Source organism: Pristis pectinata, chromosome 33 (assembly GCF_009764475.1).
Source record: "Pristis pectinata isolate sPriPec2 chromosome 33, sPriPec2.1.pri, whole genome shotgun sequence".
Classification (NCBI taxonomy): Eukaryota; Metazoa; Chordata; class Chondrichthyes; order Rhinopristiformes; family Pristidae; genus Pristis; species Pristis pectinata.
The window spans coordinates 3,574,204-3,598,136 of NC_067437.1; the positions used below are offsets into that span (position 1 = coordinate 3,574,204).

The 23,933-nt window shown below is 47.6% G+C and overlaps 1 protein-coding gene across 4 annotated transcripts; it reads left to right on the top strand.

Moving 5' to 3' along the window:
• Positions 1 to 6,728: 6,728 nt before the first annotated feature.
• On the top strand, positions 6,729 to 23,594 carry nosip (nitric oxide synthase interacting protein). Of its 4 annotated transcripts, none has more exons than XM_052042991.1 (9): positions 6,729 to 6,838; positions 10,005 to 10,105; positions 11,625 to 11,730; positions 12,856 to 12,937; positions 13,501 to 13,642; positions 15,269 to 15,387; positions 17,416 to 17,603; positions 21,422 to 21,530; positions 23,276 to 23,594. In XM_052042991.1, exons 2-9 carry the CDS (start codon positions 10,036 to 10,038, stop codon positions 23,345 to 23,347), a joined length of 888 nt encoding a protein of 295 aa, XP_051898951.1. In that variant the 5' UTR covers positions 6,729 to 6,838; positions 10,005 to 10,035; the 3' UTR covers positions 23,348 to 23,594. The 4 variants fall into 4 exon arrangements, with proteins under 4 accessions (XP_051898951.1, XP_051898949.1, XP_051898947.1 ...); XM_052042989.1 differs by having other exon boundaries at positions 6,741 to 6,777; XM_052042987.1 differs by lacking the exon at positions 6,729 to 6,838 and adding an exon at positions 6,915 to 7,019.
• The last annotated feature ends 339 nt before the right edge of the window (positions 23,595 to 23,933 follow it).

Below are 23,933 nucleotides of genomic sequence, written 5' to 3' on the forward strand. Positions count from 1 at the left end.
GGGGAAGGGGATGTGAAAGAGTCTGATGGCAGTGGGGAAGAAGCTGTTCTTAAGTCTGGGGAACTTTAGATACAGGGTTCACGGAAATGTAGTTAAAAGCATAGTCAGAGTGTTAGCTGCCCTGACAAGGCAGCTGCAGGGCAGCCTCAACTCCTTATAAGGAGTGGTTGATGACATCATCAGGCCTTGGTTAGGAGGACTGATGACATCATCAGGCCCTGCTGGGGAGAGGGTGACGTCATCAGGCTTTGTTGGGGAGGGTTGATGACATCATTGGGCCCTGGTGGGATGGGTTGATGACATCATCTTGTCTTGGTGGGGAGGATTGATGACATCATCATGGCTTGGTGTGGAGGGTTGATGACATAATTGTGCCTTGGTGGGGAGGGTATATATTACTGGGTGTGAACTGGAGGGGGTTTCATTCAAAAAGCATGACAAGTACTGGCCAAGGTCAATGTGCTTCAGTCTTTGAACTGAACAGGACTTGAACCCACAACGTCCTGACTCAGAGGCCAAGTATGCTGAGGCATAGCATATGGCATGTTTGTTATCTGATAGCATTTCACAACACACCATACAATTTAAACACTGGGACCTGTTTAATTTGTTCATTCACAAACTTGTAGATATCACCAGCAAGCATTTATTGCCCATCCCCTAACTGCCCCTGAAATGAGAGGCAGTTACCCTCAGTAGAGGTATGGAGTCAAATGCAGACCAGACCAAGTAAGGAGGTTCCCTCACTGTAAGGACATGAGTGAAGCAAATGGGTTTTTATATCCAAAATAGAGGCCATCTTGGTCATCTAGTTATCTGAGAAGATCCAGCTTGTCCACGAAGGTTCTCCTGAACTCCTACAGAAGCACTATGGAAAGTATCCTGACAGGTTGCATCTTCAGCCCTGGTATGCCAACCGCTGTGCCCTTAACCGACAGAACCTGCGGAGAGCAGTAACGATTCTGGCAGCAGTAACGACCTGGAATTTATGGCTAGTGGAAGCAATTAATCAGCACTTAAATAAGGACAGTTGATAGGGTGGTGGCTAAAGATTGGAGGAATGGGACCTCTACAGATGTACTGTTGAAAGTGTCTGACTGGCTGTATCACGGTCTGGGATGGCAATTCAAATGTACAGGAGCACAAGAAGCTGCAGAGAGTCGTCGACTCAGCCCATTATGTCACTGGCACATCCCTCCCCACCATCGGGAGTATCTACAGGAGGCGCTGCCTCAAGAAGGCAACATCCATCATCAAAGATCCCCACCATCCGGGCCATGCCATCTTCTCACAGCTCCTATCGAGCAGGAGGTACAGAAGCCTGAAGTCCCACACACCAGGTTCAGGAACAGCTACTTCCCTTCAACCATTCGGTTCTTGAACCGACCTGCACAACCCCTAATCATTACGGTTCAGCAACATTGTGACCACTTTGATCACTTTGCACTAAAATGGACTTTGATTTTTTTTTGTTCTAATTGTATTCTTTCTTGTAAAAATTGTGCATAATTTATGTTTTTCTCTGTGAATGCTGCTTATCTGATGCTATGTGCCTGTGATGCTGCTGCAAGTAAGTTTTTCATTGCACCCTGTGCACACATGGACTTGTACATGTGACAATAAACTCGACTTTTACTGATGGGATTGCTCCCCGTGGAGCTGGCATAGACTAGAAGGCAGAACGGCCTGGTTTGTGCTCTGACAGTTCTCTGAAATCCACAATTCTGTTTGCTCCGGCTCCGGTGGTCACAGATCCACCTGCCAATCACACACTCAAATTATTCAAAATATTATTCTCCAAAATAATTCTAATTTGCATTTGAATGAATCAGTACTGACTGATTCCACGCCTCCCCCAGTGTCTGAGTCATGGAATTACTGCTTGCTCTCTGAAATATAATTCCACAGATTAGGTTAAATTTGTTTCCCTGACCTTGTAAAGATGTCAGATTTAATTCACCATCAGGTAATTCACTAACAAAATGGATGGAGCAGTGGTACATCAGGTAGTGCTGCTGCCTCACCACTCCAGAGACCATGTTGATGTCAAGGCCAAGAAAGCTCACCAGCACCTCTACTTCCTCAGGAGGCTAAAGAAATTTGGCATGTCCCCTTTGACCCACACCCAATTTTATTGATGCACCATAGAAAGCATCCTATCTGGATGTATCAAGGCTTGGTACAGCAACTGCTCTGCCTGTGACCGCAAGAAACCGCAGAGAATTGTGGACGCAGCCCAGCGCATCACAGAAACCAGCCTCCCCTCCATGTCTACACTTCTCATTGCCTTGGTTAAAACAGCCAACATAATCAAAGGACCCCACCCACCCTGGACATTTTCCTCTTCTCCCTTCTCCCATTGGGGAGAAGATACAAAGCCTGAAAGCACGTACCACCAGGCTCAAGGACAGCTTCTATCCCACTGTGAAAAGACAATTGAACAGTCCCCTAGTACGATAAGATGGACTCTTGACCTCACAATCTACCCTATTATGGCCTTGCACCTTATTGTCTGCCTGCACTGCACTTTCTCTGCAACTGTAACACTTTATTCTGCATTCTGTTACTATTTTCCCTTGTACTACCTCAATGCACTGTTTGTAATGAATTGATCTGCATGATGGCATGCAAAACAATATTTTTCACTATACCTCCAGTACATGTGACAATAATAAACCAATTTACCAGAGACCTGGGTTCGATTCTGACCTCCGGCACTGTCTGTGTGGAGTTTGCACGTTCTCCCCGTTACTGTGGGTTTCTCTGGGTACTCCCGTTTCCTCCTACGTCCCCAAACATGTGTGGGTTGGTGGGTTAATTAGCCACTGTAATTTATCCCTAAAGAACCATGGGGGAGTTAATGGCTATATGTTAGGGAAAATGAGTCACAGGGGATAAGAAGAGGGGGAATTGGATTAATGGGATTGCTCACCTGGGGGCTAGCATTAGGCTCAATGGACCAAGTGGCCTCCTTCTGTGTCATAACAAGAAATAAAGGAAGGCATCTATGAGGTTGCAGAGTCACACATGGAAATTTCAGAATGTAACCTGACAGGTGTGAGAGCGGGGAGAAGAGTTTGTGAAGAAAAGTTTTGCATTTATATGGCACCATCCAATCAATGAAGGACTTTTGAAATGTAAGCCCTTGGGTAATTGAGGATTAAAGTTGTGGGTAACAAGAATGGCTGTCATTGCTGGACCTACACACTCATCCCAGTTCTTAAATCAACTACAGTTTGGGGCTTACAGTTTTGTGAACATCCCATGCTAACCACTTCTGTAAATGAAACAAAAGCATCAATTCTCCTTTATTCTCCGTATTGGCAAGGAGCAGCAGGCTTGATGCCTCTTCCGACCATCCCCACCTGTGGAGAAATCAGAGCCCCGTCCACCTGCTCCTTGTGGAACCAATGGAAAAAAGATTTGCCACCGTCAGTCAGTAATTCTTCTCTTTCTGGCAGTTGTGAGTTCAAGTCCCACCCTGGATATCAGAAGCTTAAAAGTCTGTCTGCACTCCACTGTAGTACTGGTATGGGGTATGGTAACCGAGTGGTTAACTTACTGGATCAGCAGCTAGAGTTCTAGAACACTGCAAATCCTTCCCTGTTGACATGTACGACAGGAAGGCCACAGACAGCACAGCCTCCTGGTACTTTCCTGTCCTTTTATCACGGAGGTCTTAGACAACAGTGAATAGGAGAGTCTGGATCAGCCACTGTCCCTGGAGGAGGTGTCAAGCTCCATCCATTCCCTTGGCTCGAATAAGACACCCGGAAGCGACGGGTTACTGGCAGAGTTGTACTCGGCTCTGTGGGACTGGATGGGCCTGGACTTGCTGGAAGTGTACAACACGATGCTTCTGGCTGGCAGCATATCAGACTACATGAGGAAGGGCACCATTACCCACATCAACAAGCAGAAGGGGGAGAGGGAGGCCATGAGGAATTGGAGACCCATCTCACCATTGAATGTAGATTACAAAATCATGTCCAAGGCCATTGTCAATCGGGTCAAGTGTGCTCTGGGACAGGTGATTCACCTGGACCAAACGGTGCTGTACCTGGCAGAAAAATCTCTGAGCCTTGCACTGCTTAGGGATACCATCACCTATGTGCAGGACAGAGGGGTGGATGCCTGCCTAGCCAGCTTGGACCAGGAGAAGACCTTCAACAGGATATCCCACAGTACATGATGGACATGCTCTCCAAAATGGGTTTTGGGGAGGGAGTCATGAATTGGATTCAATTGCTTGACACAGACATCCGTAGCGCAGTCTAAACCAATGGGTGGGAAACAGGACAGCTTCCCCATCAAGTCTGGAGTCAGGCAGGGCTGCCCTCTCTCCCTTGTCTTGTTCGTGTGTTTTATCGAGCTTTTTGCTGAATCCATAAGGGAGCATAAAAGGGTGTCGTTGCCGGGCAGTGGGGGCACCTGGGTCAAAACCTCCCTGTACATGGGCGACGTCGCCGTCTTCTGCTCGGATCCACGGTCAGTTCGCAGATTGATCAGCATCTGCGACCAGTTCGAGTTGGCATCAGGGGCCAGAGTCAACTGCAGGAAGAGGGAGGCTGTGCTCTTTGGTAACTGGCCTGACCGATCCAACGTCCCCTTCACCATCAGGTCTGACTACCTGAAGGTGCTGGGGATCTGGTTCAGAGGGATGGAGGTGTGTAACAAGAATTGGCTGGAGCGGATATCCAAGGTGAAACAAAAGTTGGGACTGTGGGAGCTGTGCTCCCTCTCGCTGGTGGGCAAGAACCCGGTCATCAGGTGTGAGATGCTCTCTGTGTTGCTGTACATTGCGCAGGTCAGAATCAGAATCAGGTTTATTATCACTGACACATGTCGTGAAATGTGAATTAAAGGATTACCTAATCGATTAACAATGGCTGCATATTCCATTGCAAAAGAAGGACTTCAAGGGTGAAGCAAAAGGAAGGTGAGGGCGAGTATAAACCTAAATGAAGAATATAATGATGCCAAGAACAGCAAGCCTGATGTTACCAAAAACAAATAAATAGTGCAAAAGAGGAATAACAAGGTACAGTTCATGGGTTCATGGACCGTTCAGAAATCTGATGGCGGAGGGGAAGAAGCTGTTCCTGAATCGTTGAGTGTGGGTTTTCAGGCTCCTGTACCTCCTCCCTGATGGTAGTAACGAGAAGACAGCGTGTCCCGCATGGTGAGGGTCCTTAGTGACGGATGCCGCCCATTTCCCACTCCTCCACCATCATAGTCACTGAGCAGTCTTCCGCTCAATAGATCCTCTCTGACGGGTCACGAGGCACAAGTCTCCAGAAACGGCGGGGAAACGTACCCAATGTCGCCCTCCTTGGTGTGTGGCTGCATCAGGCTGTGCGTAGACCAGAGTACGCAAACACCAAGTATCATTATGTTCTACCTGTCCCCGGTGTTATGAAGGACGGGACGGCTGCAATGAGGATGAGACAGTCGCCCACCACTTGCTGGACTGTGTATTTGCAAGAAGGTCTGGAAAAGGGATACAACAGTCCTTATCACGGTTCATACCCAGCAGCTGAGTAACAGAGGACTCTCTGATCTGCGGGCTGTTCCCGGGGACACACACCGAGATGGACATCAAGTGCTGCTGGAAGATGGTCAACTTGGTGAAGGATACACTTTGGTCTGCCTGAATCTTGTTGGTCTTCCGGTGTAAGGAGATGTCCGTAAGGGAACGCTGCTGACTGGCACATTCCAGGCTGCATGAGGACATTCTGAGGGATACGCTGAAGCTCAGTGCAGCAAATGCAAAGGCTCTGTGGGGAAGGACCACAGTCTTGGGGCTGGGCCCTGTGTAAGAGACTCTCAAACACTTTGCATTGTTTAATGAGGAAATATGAGGGGGGCTGATGCATTGTAAGGCACTGTTTTGGATTACTGGTATACTAAATGTAGAGAAAGATGTGTCTCAATTGTACTTACTGTGTATTTATTATGAATAAAATATATTGTTGAAATAAATCAAAAGTGAGGCTGTGAAGGATACTATACCAGTCTTAATTCTTTTAACATCATCTTTCTCAACCACAGCTAGGGTTGGGTTAAAACAAACAGACTTTCCCAGCAATGACCATTTCCAGTGTGCGAATCGAAAAAAATAGCAAAGAGCTGTAACAACGGAGAACGATGGTTGAAAAGAAAATAAAATTTCTGGTGAAAGGCCATCATCCTGGAAAGTTCTACGGAGGGAAATGGACAGTCGATGTTTCTGGTCTCCTGAAATGTCGAGTCTTCCCCTCCGTAGACGCTGCCTGACCCGCTGAGTTCCTCCAGCATTTTGTGTGTTGCTCCAGATTTCCAGCACCCGCAGTCTCTCTTGCGTCTCTACCCTGGGAAGTTAACTCTATTTCACACTCATTAGATATTGCCTGACCCGCTGGACAGTTTGCTTCAGTTTCAGGTGGTTGTTGGAACTTCAGAAAAATAACAAATTCTGGGAAAACTCATAAATGTGGAAGTGTGGAAGGAAAACGAGTTAAAGACATTTGCCTCCTGCTGGCAAATCCCACAGTGTACGTTTATGCACAGTTTGTTTCTGTTTCTGATTGATAAATCAATAGGAAATAGTCTGGCCAAGCATCATGTGGTTATGAATGGTGCGGTAAGGAGCTGGTGGCCGTCACTGCTCCTCCCGTCCGACAGGGGGCGGATAAGCTCCACCGTGGGCGCCGCTGCTCCTCCCGTCCGACAGGGGGCGGATAAGCTCACGACTGCGGGCCACTTTCTCGCCTCCCTTCAGTCTATTCATCCCCTTGGGTGAGACGCGCTCGATCCTTCAGACTCCGGCTTCTCCTTCTCCATAAAACCCCGTCACCAAGTAAATTAATTTATAATTTACCGGCCGAAAACTTCGAGGGGTACCCACGCGCATGCGCAGCCCGCCGCTCCCGCCCCCCCCTCCCCCGGCCGTCTGCGATCGGACTTCCGGTGCGCGGGAGCGGGGGGCGAGTCGGCTCCGGCTGCAGACCGGTGATTGCCGCTAAATAAACCGCTTCGAGGTATTGTCGGGGCAACTGGCCGTGGCTTCTGCTCGGGAATACAGCTTCAGTGATGATTTTTTTGAAGGAGAATTGGGCGTAAACCGGAGGGGAAAGGGTTTGCCTGTTCTACCAGCAGGAGTCCAATGGGCTGAATGGCCGCGGTCTGAGCCGCCTGGTTCCACAAAGCGGGGAATGAGCGTTAAATTGACGGGGTGTCGAACGCACCTTTCAGCCTTTCACTGGTGCTTTCACCGGCAGGTTCGGCTGCAGAAGGTGGGGTTATTCTCGGTTCTAGTTCACAGTCGCGGGCAGACAAACCCAGGGTACGAGTGCTGTGAAGATTAACCTTTTGCTGCAGCAGTACAGTGCATAACAAACATAAATTACATAAACTTGATTAACAGAAAGTATACATGCGTGGCAAAATAAACAAAAATAAGATGGGAACAAGGAGTGGGGTTTTGATGAGGGACACAAGATTATGGTGGGTCTATATGGGGTAAAGAGTGAGGTGGTTCAAGGACTGGAGGGCACGGATTCTAAATGAAGGGCAAGAGGCAGTGAGGGTTTAGTTTAAAGAGGAGTTCAGTCCAGGTTCCAGTTCATTGTGATAGGCACAGATACACAGGGTATAAATGCCATGAAAACTAACTTTTTGCAGCAGCTGTACATTACAAACATGACTAACATAAGTTAACATAAAATTAAATTGACATAAGTTATACGTAACTTGTATGACAAAATAAACATAACAACATTAGTGTAGGTTGAGAGAGAGAGGAAAAAATATCATCCAAGGTCATGATAGGGTTTTTCAGGTCAGTTCAAGAACCTGACGGCAGTGGGGAAGAAGCTGTTGTTGAACTGTGAGGTGTGGCGCTTCAAACTCCTGTACCTCCTGCCTGATGGCAGTATTGAGAAGAAGGCATAGCCTGGATGGTGGGGGTCGCTGATGATGTATGTTGCCTTCCTGAGACGTGGCCTCTTGTGGATGTCCCTGATGGTGGGGGGAGCAGTACCCGTGATGGAGCTGGCTGAGTCTACCGCTTTCTGTAGCTTCTTGTGTCACGAGAGACTGCAGATGCTGGAATCTGGAGCAAAATAACAAATTGCTGGAGGAACTCAGCGGGTCAGGCAGCATCTGTGGAGGCAAAGGGATGGTTGATGTTTTGGATTAAGATCCTGCATCAGGACAGAGAGGGTAGAGAGAAGATAGCTAGTATGAAGAGGTGAGAGGGAGGGGTAAGGCAGGGGCTGGTAGGTGACAGATGGAACCAGGTGAGGAGGGAGATGATAAGGCAGATGGAATGGAGGTGGAGTCACTGGTGGATGATAGGTAGAAACAGATAAGGAAGAGAAATAAAATTAATGCAGTGGAGTGCTGATTATCTGGGACTTGCTGTGTTTAATGGTGGTGGAGAAGGGCTTTCAGGAGGGAATTGGATAGACACTTCAGAGGACCCTGGAGCAAGAGGAAGAGAATGGAGCTAACTGGACCTCTCTTCAAAGAGCCTGTACAGACTCGGTAGCACGAATGGCTTCCTTTTGTGCTGTGATTCTCTGAACTGATGACCTCAATGCTGTTTCGAGGGAATGCCACCATGTCAGAGCTACAGACTAATGGATGAGACATCAAATCACCAGTGGAAGTAAAAAAAAACATGAAGCTGTAATAGTTATCCTTCAGCTGATGTTACTTGTTTAAAAATTACTAACAAACTCTTTGAATAAAGCAAGCTCCCAAAAAACACAAAAGTCCAGTTTGTATTTTTGGGGTCTTACTTTATTCAAAATTTCTAAAGCATTTACTTAGGCAATTCTGAAATTTATTTTACATTAAGTGTTTCAGGTACTTCTGAGGTTGGTTCTGAATTAATGTTTCTGGGGTGACAATGGGGTGAATGTAAATTGTTTGTATCTTTGCTCTCTAATATTGATTAAACATAGAACAGTACAACACAGAAACAGGCCCTTCAGCCTGCAGTGTTTGTGCTGAACATAATGCCAAACTAAACTAAGTCTCTTCTGCTTTGACATGATGTGTATTCTTCTGTTCCCTGCATCTTCATGTGTATGTCTAAAAGCCTCAAACAGCAATCTAGGGCCAAGGGAATGGTCTCAGATTAAGGGGGCCCATTTAAGACTGGGATGAAGAAGAGGACCCACAGATACTGCTTGACCTGCTGAGTTCCTCCAGCAGATTGTTGGTTGATCCAGATTTTGGCAGCTGCAGTCTCTTATGTCTCCACAAGGAAGAAATTCTTCTCCAAGGGTTGTGAGCTCCTTGCCCATTAAAGCTGAGGAGCTTTGATGGGCAAGATTGAGATAAATTTTTAATAGTAGGGGAATCGAGGGTTATGGGGAGAGGACAAGGAGAGTTGGATTAACCACGGTTTTACTGAATAGTGCAGAAGGCTGAGGGGGTGAATTGATCCCTGCTCCTGTTTATTATGGTATTGTGATTTTATAGTTTAACCTGAAATGTTAACTCCTTCTCTCCCCATGGATGCTGCCTGACTAGTTGAACATTTCCAGCATTTTCTGTTCTTTTTATTTGGGTTGTTTTGAGGAAATGAAAGGGGATATGGAAATACAAGTTTTTTAAAATTAATCCAATCAGGAATTGGAGAGCACTTTCTCTTAATCTATAGACTGGTTAGAACTTGGAACTTGATACCAATGGGAGTGGTTAGTTCAAACTGCTTGGCTGCAGTTATGGGAAAGTGGATAAACAAACAGGAAAATGAAGAGAGGGGGACGTGCTGTTCTGATTGGATGGAGAGAGGCTGCGCTGGCGTGCCTTGGGTGGAGGGGGGAGTGCTGACGAGATCATATGGAGAGGGGGGAGCGCTGACGAGATCATATGGAGGAGGGGGGATGTTCTGTGCTGATGAGATCGTATGGAGAGGGGAGTGTGCTGATGAGATTGAGGGGAGAGGGGCTGAAAGGACTCATTGTGCATCACTATCTTTGCTAGTGTATCTTCTCTGATTAATCCCACAGACAGGAGTAAGCCACGGCTAGGGCGTGAGTAATGACAAGACATGGGAAGAACTGCACAGCAGGGGCTGTGTACACGTATTATGAGAAGAAGAAAGACACAGGTACTGACTGCAGGGTGGGGAGAGAGGCTGCAGCAAAAGGGGGATTTTAAGGTTTTAATGTGAATAAGAATCAAATGAGAGATGCCCTGTGGTGGAGGGAGCCACTGAGGGTAGGTATTGAATTGGACGTGACGTTTAAAGCTCAAACCTGGGCTGAGTAAAATGCCGAGATTTCCTGCAACTTGGATCACCTTGCTGCTGTTCCCAGGGCAGGAGAGAGTCGTGGGTGAAGGCAATGATAGGTTTGTTGGGCAATGAGGACTCTGACTTTGGTCTTGCCCAGTGTTTAAAGCTTCTGTGGAGAGAGTTACTATTTCGAACCCAGAACCTGCCTCAGGTCCATGGGCTTCTGTCATAAAATCATTGCCCTGAACTCTGTGTCTTTCCTCACAGCTGCTGCATGGCCTCCTGAGTATCCTCAGCATTTCCAGTTCTTAGTCTACATTTCATCAAATGCAGTGCCTTGATTTTTGGGATCAGTTTACTGGCTGACCCAGTCACCTTTAATGTTGTGAATAACTGAAGTTACAATCTAACCAGTGCTTTATAAACCCTCCATTGCAACATCCATAGTTTCTAGTTCTGCATGTATTTCCCTTTGTTCAATAATTAGGTACACCATCCTACCACTGGCAGCCCATCTCCACTGGGGTATGGTGGCCCAGTGGTTCAGTTACTGGACCAACAGCCATTGATAACTTGAGCCCCACCACAGCATTTACATTAATTAAATCTAAAGGGCAGCACAGTGGTGCAGCTGTAAGTGCTGCTACCGCACAACTCCAGTGATAAGATAAGATTTCTTTATTAGTCACATTTACATCGAAACACATGGTGAAATGCATCTTTGTGTAGAACGTTCTGAGGGCAGCCCACAAGTGTCGCCACGCTTCCGGCGCTAACGTAGCATGTCCACAACTTCCTAACCCGTATGTCTTTGGAATGTGGGAGGAAACCGGAGCACCCGGAGGAAACCCGCACAGACACGGGGAGAACGTACAAACCCCTTACAGACAGTGGCCGGAATTGAACCCAGGTCGCTGGTGCTGTAATAGCGTTAAGCTAACCGCTACGCTACAGTGCTGCCCCAGTGAGTTCAATCCTGACCTTGGGAGCTGTCTGTGTGGAGTTTGCATGTTCTCCCTTGTCTTAGTAATGGCAACCGTGAAACTACTGGATTGTCATATCCCCTCCCTACCCCACAGGATCACTAGTTTCCTGCAGAAAGGAAATCTGGTGTCTTTACCCGCTCTGGCCTATATGCCTCTCCAGACCCTTGAGTGATGTTGACTGTTAAATCCCTCCTCAGTTAGGTGTCAGCGATGGGCACTCGGTGCTAGCAATGTCCACATTGCATGTAAAAGTCAATAGCAATTACAGCTGCACCTGTTGTTAATTTTAAATCTCAGACTGATAGGTTTTTGTTAAAGATACTGATAAAGTGAAAAAGTCACAGGTAATTGTGGTGCAGGGATACCGCAGTGGTGCCAGTGACTCTGCTTCTTTCTTCCTCACCCAGCTGTCTCGGGCTATGGGACACAGTCCCTGCGTCTCAGCAAGGATGCCATCAAGGACTTCGATTGCTGCTGTCTGTCCTTGCAACCCTGCAAGGATCCTGTCATAACGTGAGTCCCCCTTATTTGTCCATCCTCTGACTTCTCTCCCTCCTCCTGTAAGTTGCAGACTCTGGGATCCACTCTCACCTCCCCCCATGCCCCCCTTCCCCCACTCTCCCACCCCCACCACCCCCTTCCCTCATCCTGCCCCGAGCCAGGAATCAGTCACTTTCCCACACCCCATCTCTCCCCTCAGTGGGGACCAGCTGTGAAACCCTAAGTACTGGCTCCCCTTCACTCTAGCAATAGGGTATGTTGCTTCTGGATTAGAGATGTATAGCGCAGAAACAGGCCATTCAGCCCATCATTTCAATGCTGACCATCAAGTACATATCTGTACCACTCCCATTTACCGGTCCTTGGTCTATGGCCTTCTGTGCCTTGGCTAGGAACTTCACCAATGTTCTGAGAGTCTCTGCCTCTACCATCAGCTCAGCCAGTGCTTCCGAGATTCCAACCACCCTCTGAGTGAATAATTTCTCCCTCAGACCCCCTCTACATCACGTACTCATTGCCCAAACCTATGCCCTCGATTGAGGAAGTAAAATTCTTCATTGGATTCCCAACACGTGAGATATGTGCCATTATTTTTGGATTGATTTTTGCAATTCCCATGCATCATTCTGTAAAATCAGTGATGCATGTCTTGACATTGAGAGGTGATGTGGTATTCAGTTGCCACAAGGAGCACTGGGGCAGTTGTTCCTCGTGTCTTGCCAACCTTGGTGGAGTTCTGCTGCTGGAGTAACGGGCCGTCTGGTTATCACTTTGCTGTTTGCAGGAGCTTGCTGTGTGCAAACCACTGCCAAGTGTCCTACATTACAACAATGACCATGTTAATTGGTGGCAAATGAGAGATGTGAGCAGAGTTGGCCATTCGGCCCCTCGAGCCTGCTGCACCATTCAGTAAAAACGTAGCTGATCCAATGGCCTCAACCCTTCCCTGCCTGATCCCCAGAGGTTGTAAAAGGTGTGAGTTTGGCACTGATTAGGTATCCCCCTGTGACGTTCCGGTCCCTGTGGCTCAATGTGCACTTACTAATTGAAAAGGCTCCTCCAAAAAGTAATAGCTATCAATGTGTGCAACATTCCAAAGGTTAGTCACACTAATGAATATTTATTTCTGTTCTGTAGGCCGGATGGTTACATATATGAAAAAGAAGCAATTCTTGAGTACCTCTTGCACCAGAAAACTGAAATTGCCAAAAAGATGAAGGTAGCCTTCCCTCTCTAATCTCTTTTATGCCCTCCCCTCCTCCAACTTCCTTGGACTATCATCCTTTCCCACTTTTAAGGTGGTGGATAGTCTGGCCAGTGATTCCTCAGCCTCGTAGGCTGGGCTTTCTTCCCCAAACCCATCCACTTGTGTTTGAGCACAAGGAGCTTGAACAGTAAAATGTGAGGTGGTGACGCAGCCAGAGAGAGGAGCACCTTCCGGGTTTTGTGTAGCGTGTTCACTCTGCAGTTGTGACTGCATTTCCCAAGTACTCGGCTGCATGAATTGCTCCTTGTGATGTCCTTGGGTGCAGAAAAGTACCAAAGAAACACTGAGATCTGTTGCAAATTAGTATTCTGTCATACTCACTCTCTCAGTTGTGGCTGCAGCTCTCTCTGCCCCCGCCCCTGCTGCCCACCTCTGTCTCTCCCTCACTGTCTACATGTTTGTGTGCGTGTGCTTGTGTGTATCTCACACTTTCTCCATCCCACTCATTTTGTACATGTGTATGTGTGTATTTCCTGCACCCCACTCTACATTTATAAACGTTGTCTATTTCCCAGGCTTATGAGAAGCAGAAGAATGTCAAGAAGGTGGAGATGGCAGAGCTGGCAAAGGCAGAGAAGGAAACCAAGGTCAAAGCGTTTCTGGAGAAAGAGTCGACCATTGTGAGCAAGCCCCTGAATCCCTTCAGCTCCGGAGGGGGTAAGGTGTCCCACAGTGTATTGGATGAATGCAGTGGAAAATAGATGTATGTCAACAGACAAAGCCCATCCCACCTAACATCACCCATTGTTCTTTATGAGATGAAGTACATCAGTTGAAGGATTCTTCTGGAGAAAATGCTGCAGTAATATTGTGCAAAGCAACAACGGAAGACTGTTGTTGCTTTGTTGGTTGCAGAATAAATGTCGCCTGAGAAACTTTTGTTCAGGTCAGCACCACAGGGTCATTTGCACCCACTCTCGCTGGCAGGCTGATTTAATGTGTTATCTGTAAGATGGGTATTGCTTGCTGGCCAATACTCATCCCTCAAACAAAGTCACTAAGGCAGTTGACCTGTTTGTTAACTCATCACTGTTTGTGGGAGCTTACTGTGGACAAACTGTTTGCTGCGTTATAGAAGTGACTACTCTTCAGAAGTATTTCTTGGTCTGTAAAGCACTTTGGAACATCCTGAGGTCATGAAATGTGCTGCAGAAATGGTATACACTTCCAGTGACTGCCTCTTTGCCTCTTGTTGCCAATGTAGATCAATGGCAGCAATACTGAGAGATGCAATTATCCCCCTTCTGTACAGTTTCTTCCTGTGTAACCCCATAATTGCTGGTTTTTCCAATCACACACAGTCTTCCAGCAGCTTGGAGAAAGGTCCATTGTTCATGTGTGACTCTCGCCACAGGGTGCACTCTGCCAACAAATGTCAATGACAATTGATGGTGATAATTACATCAGATTTTCTTTGCTCTATAGCTTGTGGACACCAGCACCTACAACACATTTCACATAACTTGTGTGGTATAGAAGAAGACCATATGGCCTATCGAGGTCATGCCAGCTCTTTGTAGAGCATTTCAGTGCCAGTCCCCTCTTTCTCCCCTGCAGTCATGCAAAATATTTTTCCCTGTGCGTATCCAATTTCCTAAGGCATTGTTTCCACCACTCCTACAAAGAGATTAAACCTCATTTTGCATTTGAAAAAAAGTTTCCCCATGTTACACTAACTCCAACACTCCAACTGTTTCTCTACCTGAGATTAGTTAATTCAGGGCAGACAATAATCGAACCTTGGACTTGGGGCCAATTCATTCAGTCCAACAACCTCAAGATTGGTTCCTCCACTACTTTACAAAGCGCTGTTTTGCTGCACTTGGAGTATTGTGTGCAGTTCTGGTAGTCTGGTTGCCGCACTATAGAAAGGATGCGCTAGAGAGAGTGCAGAGGAGATTCACCAGGATGTTGCCTGGACTGGAGGATGTTAGTTGTGGGGAGAGATTATATAGGCTGGACTCATCTTCCCTGGAGCGAAGGAGGCTAAGGGGTGAACTGACAGAAATATTTAAAATTATAAGAGGCATTGACAGGGTAGATAGAATATTCTTCCCGCAGTAGGGACATCAAAAATAAGAAGGTGCAGGATTAGCTGGACTTGGCAATAGCATCACAACAAAAGGCCAAACTCTGCATTGGAAAATAGTAACGTCCCACAGGACTAAACACCCTGGCACCCTGACAGCACAACTTCATCCCTAGACGGTTGTCTGACTGGCTGTTTATGATGCTCTATTCTCCTTCTTCCTTAACCTGCTGAACTTGCCCTTTCATCCCCAGGAGAAACCCCGGCTGGCTCTTCAACAAAAGCTGTTCAGCAAGAGAAGGAGAAACATTTACCCAGCTTCTGGATCCCGTCACTCACTCCAGAGGCTAAAGCATCGACCCTGAGCAAACCAGTAAGCTTCTGTTTTGTTCCTCTTGCTACCATTTTATGATCTTTCCATTCTCGTGTGTGTAATCCGGAAACCATTGGTCCCTAGCGCCACCTGTGAATGAAACAGCTGTGCTTGCCTGCAGCAAGACCTAGACAACTTTGAGCCATGGGCTGATTACTGACAAAAATTAGGTGCCAGAAGTGCCAGGCAGTGACCAACTCCAACCCCAGGTTAACTGTCTGCCCCTGACATTCAATGGCATTACCACTGTTATCTCCCCTAACCATCAACACCTTGGGGTCAGCACTGACCAGAAACTTAACTGGACCAGCCACATAAACTACGTCTGTCAGAAGATGTCTGAGGCTGGGCATCCCGTGGTCAGTGATACACCTGCTGACACCAAAGCCTTTGCACCATCTACAAGGCAGTAGCTTGATGGACTACCTTTCGCTTGGCTGGATGAGTGTAACTTCAGCAACCTTTGAGAAGATCTATACCATCCAGGACACAGCAGCCCACTTGATTGTCACCCCTCCACCATCCTAAACTCACTCCCTCCATTACTGCGGCTTCAGTATGTACCATCTTCAAAGTGTGCCGCAATTACTTGCTTAGGATACTCAGAGAGCATCTCCCAAACCATTGACTTCTAAGGGTAGCAGAAGTAGGGGAATAAGCACAGATCAGATCCTGAAAAATGTATGGGCAAAAAATAGCAGCTTTCAGCATCTTGCATTAAGTGTAACCTTGAATTACATCAATAGGCCTTGCCTAATTTGAAGCCTGTGTCCTTTCACATTCCCTGTGAGCAGCAACAGCCAACCAGCTATTTCATTATAAAGTAAATGGAGGAATTCAGGAGACTGTTTCTGAGTCACAATCATTCATTTAGGAAGTTGAATGGGGTGCCAATCAAGCAGACTGCTATGTCCTGGATGGTGTCAAGCTTCTTGAGTATTGTTGCAGCTGCACTTGTCTTTTTGCATCCACCCTTCCTTTGCACCTCCTCGTCAAGATCAAATCCTGTAAGCTCAGGGATGCTGGAGAGTCCCCATGCTGCTGCTACCATTTCTGCAGCAATCTTTGGATGAAGGAAGTTAGAAAGAAGTGGAAGTCTGAGATGTGATTTGGATAGGCAGCCCAGCCTTGTTGTTTGGGTTTTCTGCAGGCAAGTGGTCACTGCTGATGTTTTGCAATTGAACAGGAATTGGTGAAGTGACAGTTTAGCTGGCTGGAGATGAGGAGTTTCTCTGCAGTACGGTGCCCACAGTGACAGACAGATGTAGTTGCAGTGTGACTTGTTTACTGGAAATTTTCATTGTAAATAAGGAAAGTTATGGGAAGCCTGTATGTAAGTCCAGCGACAGGAAGTGAGACTTTACAGTCAGACGGTGGGGGGTGCTGATTTGATAATGGAAGGTGTTGGGTACAGTCCGAGTACTGTTAGAAAGCCTGTACTACTCTCTTAGCACATTGTACTCGCCTTCCACTGTGCCCCATCTGAAGTACTCAACCCTGCTGGTAAATGCTTTCAAGTGTGCCTGCTACCCTCCAGCACCTCGTCCAGTTGACCATCCTTAAATAGCACTGAGCTTTTGGCAGTATGTTTAACTGTGGAAGCTTTGCTGTCAAACCACATGCTGGCCTTGCTAACCTTTGCAATCAGGCACCTCTGCAACCAGTTGTAGTTATTGGGACCCTTCCTGAGTCTTCTCTTCTCTTGTAGCCACTCTGGCTGAGATCAACAGAGACTGTGCACCATGAAGGGGTTCCTACAGAGCTCAGACAATGAATTGAGGCTGTTGTTAAGGTGGAATAATGTTTGTACCAAAGGGCTGATTATCACTGTCTGACAGCCTGAGGAGGTTATTGGTTAATATGGCTTAGGCTGTGTGGGTGTATGGTGTGCAGCCTCAGTGGCTCATAAACACGGTACAGATTGAGGTGTTTGAATGTGAAATTGCTGCAGTAAGGTAGGGAGGGAGTTGCTTTGGATAATGGCAGAGCTAATGCGTTGGTCAAAAGTTGCCTTTCACCCTCTTGTAGGACAAGACGATCTACTGTCCCATGAGCGGGAAGCCCCTGAAGATGAAAGACTTGATCCCAGTGAAGTTCTTGCCAGTGGATGATAAACTTGACCGTGTGCAGCTCATCACAAAGCAGGAACGCTACATCTGTGCCGTAACCCGGGACGCACTGGGAAACTCCGTGCCCTGTGCTGTACTGCGCCCATCGTAAGTGAAACGCGACCTTCTGTCTCAGCCCACTTCACTTCTGATCTCCCTCCCTCCCTATGTTGTATTGCCCACTCTTGCAACAGCTTTGATCTCCACCCTCCAGTTCTGGCCTCTCTAAGATCTTGTGTTTTATCACCCCCTCCGTTCCCTTCGGACTCCTGGTACAGCGCTCTTGTACTTTCTCCAGATCTCTTCCTCAAAGCCTAGCACTCCTTTGATCAAGCCTTTTGTCACCAATCCCAGTGTCTCAGACCGGCGCTTGAAGTCAAACCTTGTTTGATAATCACTTCAGGGTGACACAGTGGTGCAGCTGGTGGTGCCGCTGCCTCACAGCATTGGCACTACCTATCCTCGGGTGTTGTCTGTGTGGAGTTTGCACGTTTTCACTGTGACTACATGGGTTTTCCCCGGGTGCTCTGGTTTCTTCCTACATCCCAAGGACATGTAAATTGGTAGATTAATTGCCTGCTGTAAGTTGCCCCTGGTGTGTGGGCGAGTGCTAGAGTCTGGGGAGAGTTGATGGGAATGTGGGGAGAGTAAAGTAGGATTAGTGTAATGGTCAACATCGACTTGGTGGCCTGAAGGGCCTTTTCCCTGGTGTGGGATGGAAGTGTAGAGGGATAGGATGTCTGTGGTGAGGGTGAGCTAGCTGGGGCCAGGAAACTGGAAACTGTCAGAGTGATGGAAGGCATTGCTGGTGCTGTGGATGTAAGTACGAAAGGACCTGACAAGGGGGAATAGAATCGACTCGAGGTTAGAAGAAATATGTTCCGTGGGACAAGCAAACAACAGTCTCCCAGGATAGTCCTGCTTTGGATCTTGTGGAGGAGGTAGGGGTGGGCTGAGTGCATTGGGGGGGACTGAGGGTAGAGGCTGTGGAGGGAAGATCTGAGGATGTGGTCAGTGACTGGGAGATGATAGCCTGATGTTCAGTGGTAGGTCATGGTCTGGTGGGAGGTAAGAGGGTGTGTCTGAGAGGTGAGCTTTGGTTTTGTTGAGGTAGAGGTTGGTTTTCCAAGCCACAACAACACTGCCATTTTCAGAGGGTTTGATGATGTCAAGGTTGGACCTTAGTGCTGTCACTTGACTGCAGGGGTTGGGATTTAGACTGAGTAAGGGCATTGGAGATCGTCAGCATCGTATCGGCAGTTATCCATGAATGGATCAAGAGAGGGTAAGAGGCTGGAGGAGGGTCCCAGTTAAATTGGGAATTCTGTAAACGGGATAAAAGTTTCACAATTCGGGGGTTGAGTTGGCCAAAGAAATGAATGTCGCGGCGGAAGAAGAGGTCAGCATCAAGTCGGGATCAGAATTCATCAAGATTGGGTGTAAGGGGGCGAAGTTGAGGGCTCTGCTGAGGACTGATTGCTTGGGATCAGAGAGGGGAAGATCAGAAGGGTTGAATGTGGCAAGGGGTCGGACTGGAGGGGGAGATGGAGTCAGAGGAATGCCAAGTGGGAGAAGGGTCTTGAGTATTTTTCAGATTCAAGACAAGTTGAAGTTTGCGATCTTTGAAGTCTGAAAAGAAAAGAAAGAATCTTTGGTTGTGGCACTGAATGTGGTGAAGGATGAAGTGGTGAAGACCCTTTAAGGTGTGCTAGTGCTGCTGCAGACAGAGGTTATCATTGGAGCAGTATAGTTCTGATGTTGGAAATCTGAATCATCAACTGAAAAGGCTAGGTGTGCTCAGCAGGCCACCAGCTCTCCAGACCGCTCCAGTGTCTCAGGTATCACCCTCTGCAGCTGGAGGAGCAGAAATATCTTGCAGCCAAATGTGATAAAGGGGGAAGCTGTTGACCTGATGCAGATTGGGTGACCGCTTCGTCGAGCACCTTCGCTCCGTGCACCGCAAAAGCAAGGATCTCCCGGTGGTCTCCCACTTCAATTCCACATCCCACTCCCACACTGACATGTCTGTCCACAGCCACCTCTACTGCCACGTTGAGGCCAGACGCAGGTTGGAGGAACAACACCTCATATTCTTCCTTGGTAGTCTCCAACCTGATGGCCTCAACGTCAATTGCTCTAACTTCCGGTAACTCTTTCCCCCCCACCCGTTTTTTTTCCCCCTTGTCTCCCTGCCTTTGTTTTCCCTCATTCCTGTGGCCCCCTTAATCCCTTCCCTTTCCCTTCCCCACCCTCATGACCTACCCATCTATTCTCCACCTCCTTTCCTTTATTTTATGGCCTACAGTCTTCACCTACCAGATTCCTCCTTCAGCCCTTTGCTTCTTTCCACTTTTCACCTCCCAGCTTCTAACGTCGCTCCCTTTCATCTCCCCTCTCCCACCCACCTATGTTCCCCCCTCACCTGGACTCACCTATCACCTGCCAGACTGTGCTCCTCCCCCTCCCTCAACCTTCTTATTCTGGCTTCTGCCCTCTTCCTTTCCATTCCTGACGAAGGGTCTCAGCCCAAAATGTTGACTGTTCATTTCCCTCCACAGATGCTGCCTGACCGGCTGAGTTCCTCCAGCAGTTTGTGTGTGTTGCTCCAGGTTCCAGCACCTGCAGAATCTCTTGTGTCAGCTGTTGTCTTGTACCTGCCAGAACTCAGCTCTCTCCCACTATTACCATTCTGAAGCTGGGTTGGGCCAGTCACAACCTTGGTGCTTAAAACATTACTGAGGTTTGGTCCACATCTGCTCCGTTGCAATAAGTACCTGCTTCAACCTCTGTAATGCACTGCAGTTCCAGCTCAGCCTCCAGTTATCTGCTGCTGATCCTCTTGCCCAGGTGCTGTCATCTCCTGGCCTGACCTTTCTTGTGCTCCTACCTTACCTATTCCCATCGCTCCACAGCTCAATCACCCATTAAGTCTGCACTTGTTCTGCCTCACTCTGACTGTGTGGATGGGCAGAAAATCATCTCCTCTGGGAAGGGAGAGTCCAGAGCAAAAGGAAATAATTATAATATTAAATCCTCATCCTGGTTTTCTAGTTCCTCCTTGACTCACCGCTCCCCAGTCCCTCATGCGCCCTGTCTTTCCATCTTTAAGATGCTTTTAAAATGGACTTCTTTTACCAAGCTTTTGGTTATGTGGCTTGAAGTCAATCTTCGTTTGATTATATTCATGTTGAGCAGCTTGGGATTTTTCATTATGTCAGAACCGATTCACAAATGGAGGGTTTTGCAGTTTGATTTCTGTCACTTGTTCCTGACAGAAATCCCTCCATCCAACTCTGTTCTTTCCAATTGGCCGCCTCTTTGGCAGGTTTTTTTTCCTGGGTGGTGGGGAAGGAGAGGTTCCAGGTTGCTCCATCCCTCTGCATGACAGACCCATAATTACAAATGCCCTGGTTCTAACATTAAGATAATTTGTTCTTAAGTGTTTTCACATCCTCCCCACCCCCCAGAGGAAATGGGTTCTGTCTGTTCAGTATCTTTCTCAACTCCATTCAAGTCCACTTCTCACCACCCGTCACTGAGTGTTATCCAAGGCTGACTTCCCAGCTTGTGGCGTACCAGCGTCAGGTGCTGAAACCATCCCAGCTCAGATAACTAACTCAGCATGGAGTCACTGTGGCACAGAAAGAGGCCATTCAGCCCACTGAGTCCTGATCCTGAAACTGTTCCGATCTGGGAACTTGCCATTCAAAGCTTTTTCCCCATTTCCTTTCTCTCTAGCTCCTCCCTCCCTCCTATCCCTCCCCACCTCACTTCCTTTATGATCTTAACACCCAGGTGCAGTTGGAGGGCTGCCTCACTGTAACTAAAGTGGGACCGTGTTGCTTCTCGGTGGGCTTATTACCACGGCACATTCGGGGCTCTTGGACACTTCCTCATTTGTGATGTATTTTTAAATCTATTTGCAGAGGAGCTGTGGTCACCATGGAGTGCGTAGAGAAACTGATTAAACAGGACATGGTGGATCCAATCAGTGGGGAGAAACTGACAGAGAAGGATATCATCCCAATTCAGAGGGTGAGAGAGAGTGTTGTGTTCCTCTGAGCCTGGCACCATGGACGCTGCATGCGCTTCTGTAAGACTCCACGTCAATGCCACGTATTGGTCTAACAAGCCAGCTCCACGCTCCCAGAGGATCTTTGGGGTGCCTCAACCAAACCTACTCTTGGCTTTCCCTCATCTCGAGAGAAGCAAAAAGAAACGGGGCCATTGGGGATGAAGGAAGTGGTGTGTAAGCAAATTACTCTCTAGCCCCTATCACACCCCTCCAAATTGAAAGCACATTTCAGACACTTGTGGGGCGTTCGAAGAAGCCATTTGGCCCATTATGTCTGCGTTGGCTCATTGATGGAACTATCCAACAAGTCCACCTGTTAGAGTAGGCCAACCATATGTCTCCAAAACAAGTGAAGGTGTTGAGAGAAGCCAGGATGGTGGTTCCCAAGAAGGAATGGTGTGGATCTCTCAGTAATGTCAATGTGGTTGATTTAAGAAACTTTTGCCCTTTCAAGCTCAAACTCGGAGACAAGCACAGTGCTTCTGTGCAGTACCAAGGGGAGGATGGCACTGTTGGAGGTGCCATCTTTCTGTTAGGAAAATAAACGAAGGACCTGTTTGACCTCCCAGGAAAATTAAAAGATCCCATGGGACCAGTGGAAGAGCTTGGAAATCTCTGGTGACTTGGCCAACATTTCTCCCCGGACCATAGAGTTGTGAAGCATCAAAACAGGCACTTTGTCCCCCTCCAAGTCTGCCCCAACCTCCAATTTACACCAATTCCATTTTCTGCTCCCCACATTTGAGTTTACTGTCCCGTGCACAAGTATGGTGAGGTACAGGTACAATGAAAAACTCGCTTGCAGCAGCATCACAGGCACGTAGAATCAGACAACACACAGAACATAAATTATACAAGACAGTGAAGAAAAAGACTGCAAAACAAGACATTAATGCAAAACCACAATCAGAGACAAGTCCACGGCAGTGCAGGAGGTGGTCTGTAGTGTTCCGTTGCTGAGGTGGGGTTAGGGTTATGCAGGTCGGTTCAAGAACCTGATGGTTGAAGGGAAGTAGCTGTTCCTGAACCTGGTGGTGTGGGACTTCAGGCTTCTGTACCTCCTGCCTGACGGTAGCTGTGAGAAGATGGCATGGCCCAGATGGTGGGGATCCCTGATGATAGATGCTGCCGCCTTGAGGCACTGCCTCAATGGTGGGGAGGACTGTGCCCGTGATGGACTGGGCTGTGAACAGTATTCTTTCCAGCCTCCCATTAACTGCCCGCCAGATTCAACACTCAGCTACACACTAGGGGAAATTTACAGTGGCCAATAAACCCACCAATCTGCATGTGTTTGAGGTTTGGAGGGGAACCCACGTGGTCATAGGGATAACGTGCAAACTCCACACTGGAGGTCAGAATCAAACACAGATTGGTGGAGGAAGCAGCTCTACTAGCTGCACCACTGTGCTGCCCCAACGCCAGTAAAACAGTTTAACTCCTCTCTGTGTGAGATGCGTCGACCTGCTGCACCTTAACAGTACTTTCATTTGCAGCATGTCCTTCCTGGAACTTTGCTAAGTCCCAATAGGTTGCTGTATTCACCCATGATACAACATTGGTTGTGACACACCATGCACCCAAGTAGAGTAATTCTGCACATTCTTGCTCATGGAGTCTTTTGCACTGACAGAGTTGGACACTGGGAGATGTTAAGGGATATGGTCTGACTAAAGTTCTTGCTCTCCTGCTGTTTTGGATGCAGGGTGGGACTGGATTTGCGGGATCCGGTGTCAAATTGGAGGCAAAGGAGTCGAGGCCAGTGATGCAGGCGTAACGGGTGGAGTCAACAGAGCCCATGGTGCATCCGGCGTCTGACCAGCAGCAGGTTAAAGCGAAAATGAAGCAGGTGGAAGGTCTCATTTTTATCGCCATCACCAGCACTCCTCGTGCTTTGGTTTAGTACGGCTGAACTGTCTCTTTGCTCCCTTTTTATTCCCTGACTTCTTGCTTATTTAACACAAGGCAAACTTTGTCATTACCATTTCTCTCCTTCTACTGGAATAAAGGAACTGTAAATATAACTGAATTATGAAGGGAAACTTGCTTGTGAAAGCTTACAGTACAGGAGGAGACAGTTTGCTCACTATCCAGGGACTTCTCAGAGTGCACTATTGATTGGGATTTGAGGGCAAAATTGGGCTCAGTCTCCCCACTCAAATGGCCTTCTGACACCTGCTGGACAACATTGTACATGCTTGATTATTTTGTGTACAAAACCATTGAATAATTGGTGCCTTGCAGGAAGGAGATGGACAAAGTAAGGTCCCTTCAATTATTTTTATTCTGTGTAAGAATTGTGAGCCCTCACCATTTCATCTCTCCCTGCCTGAAGCTACCAATTGTAGTGAGTAGCTGTGCCA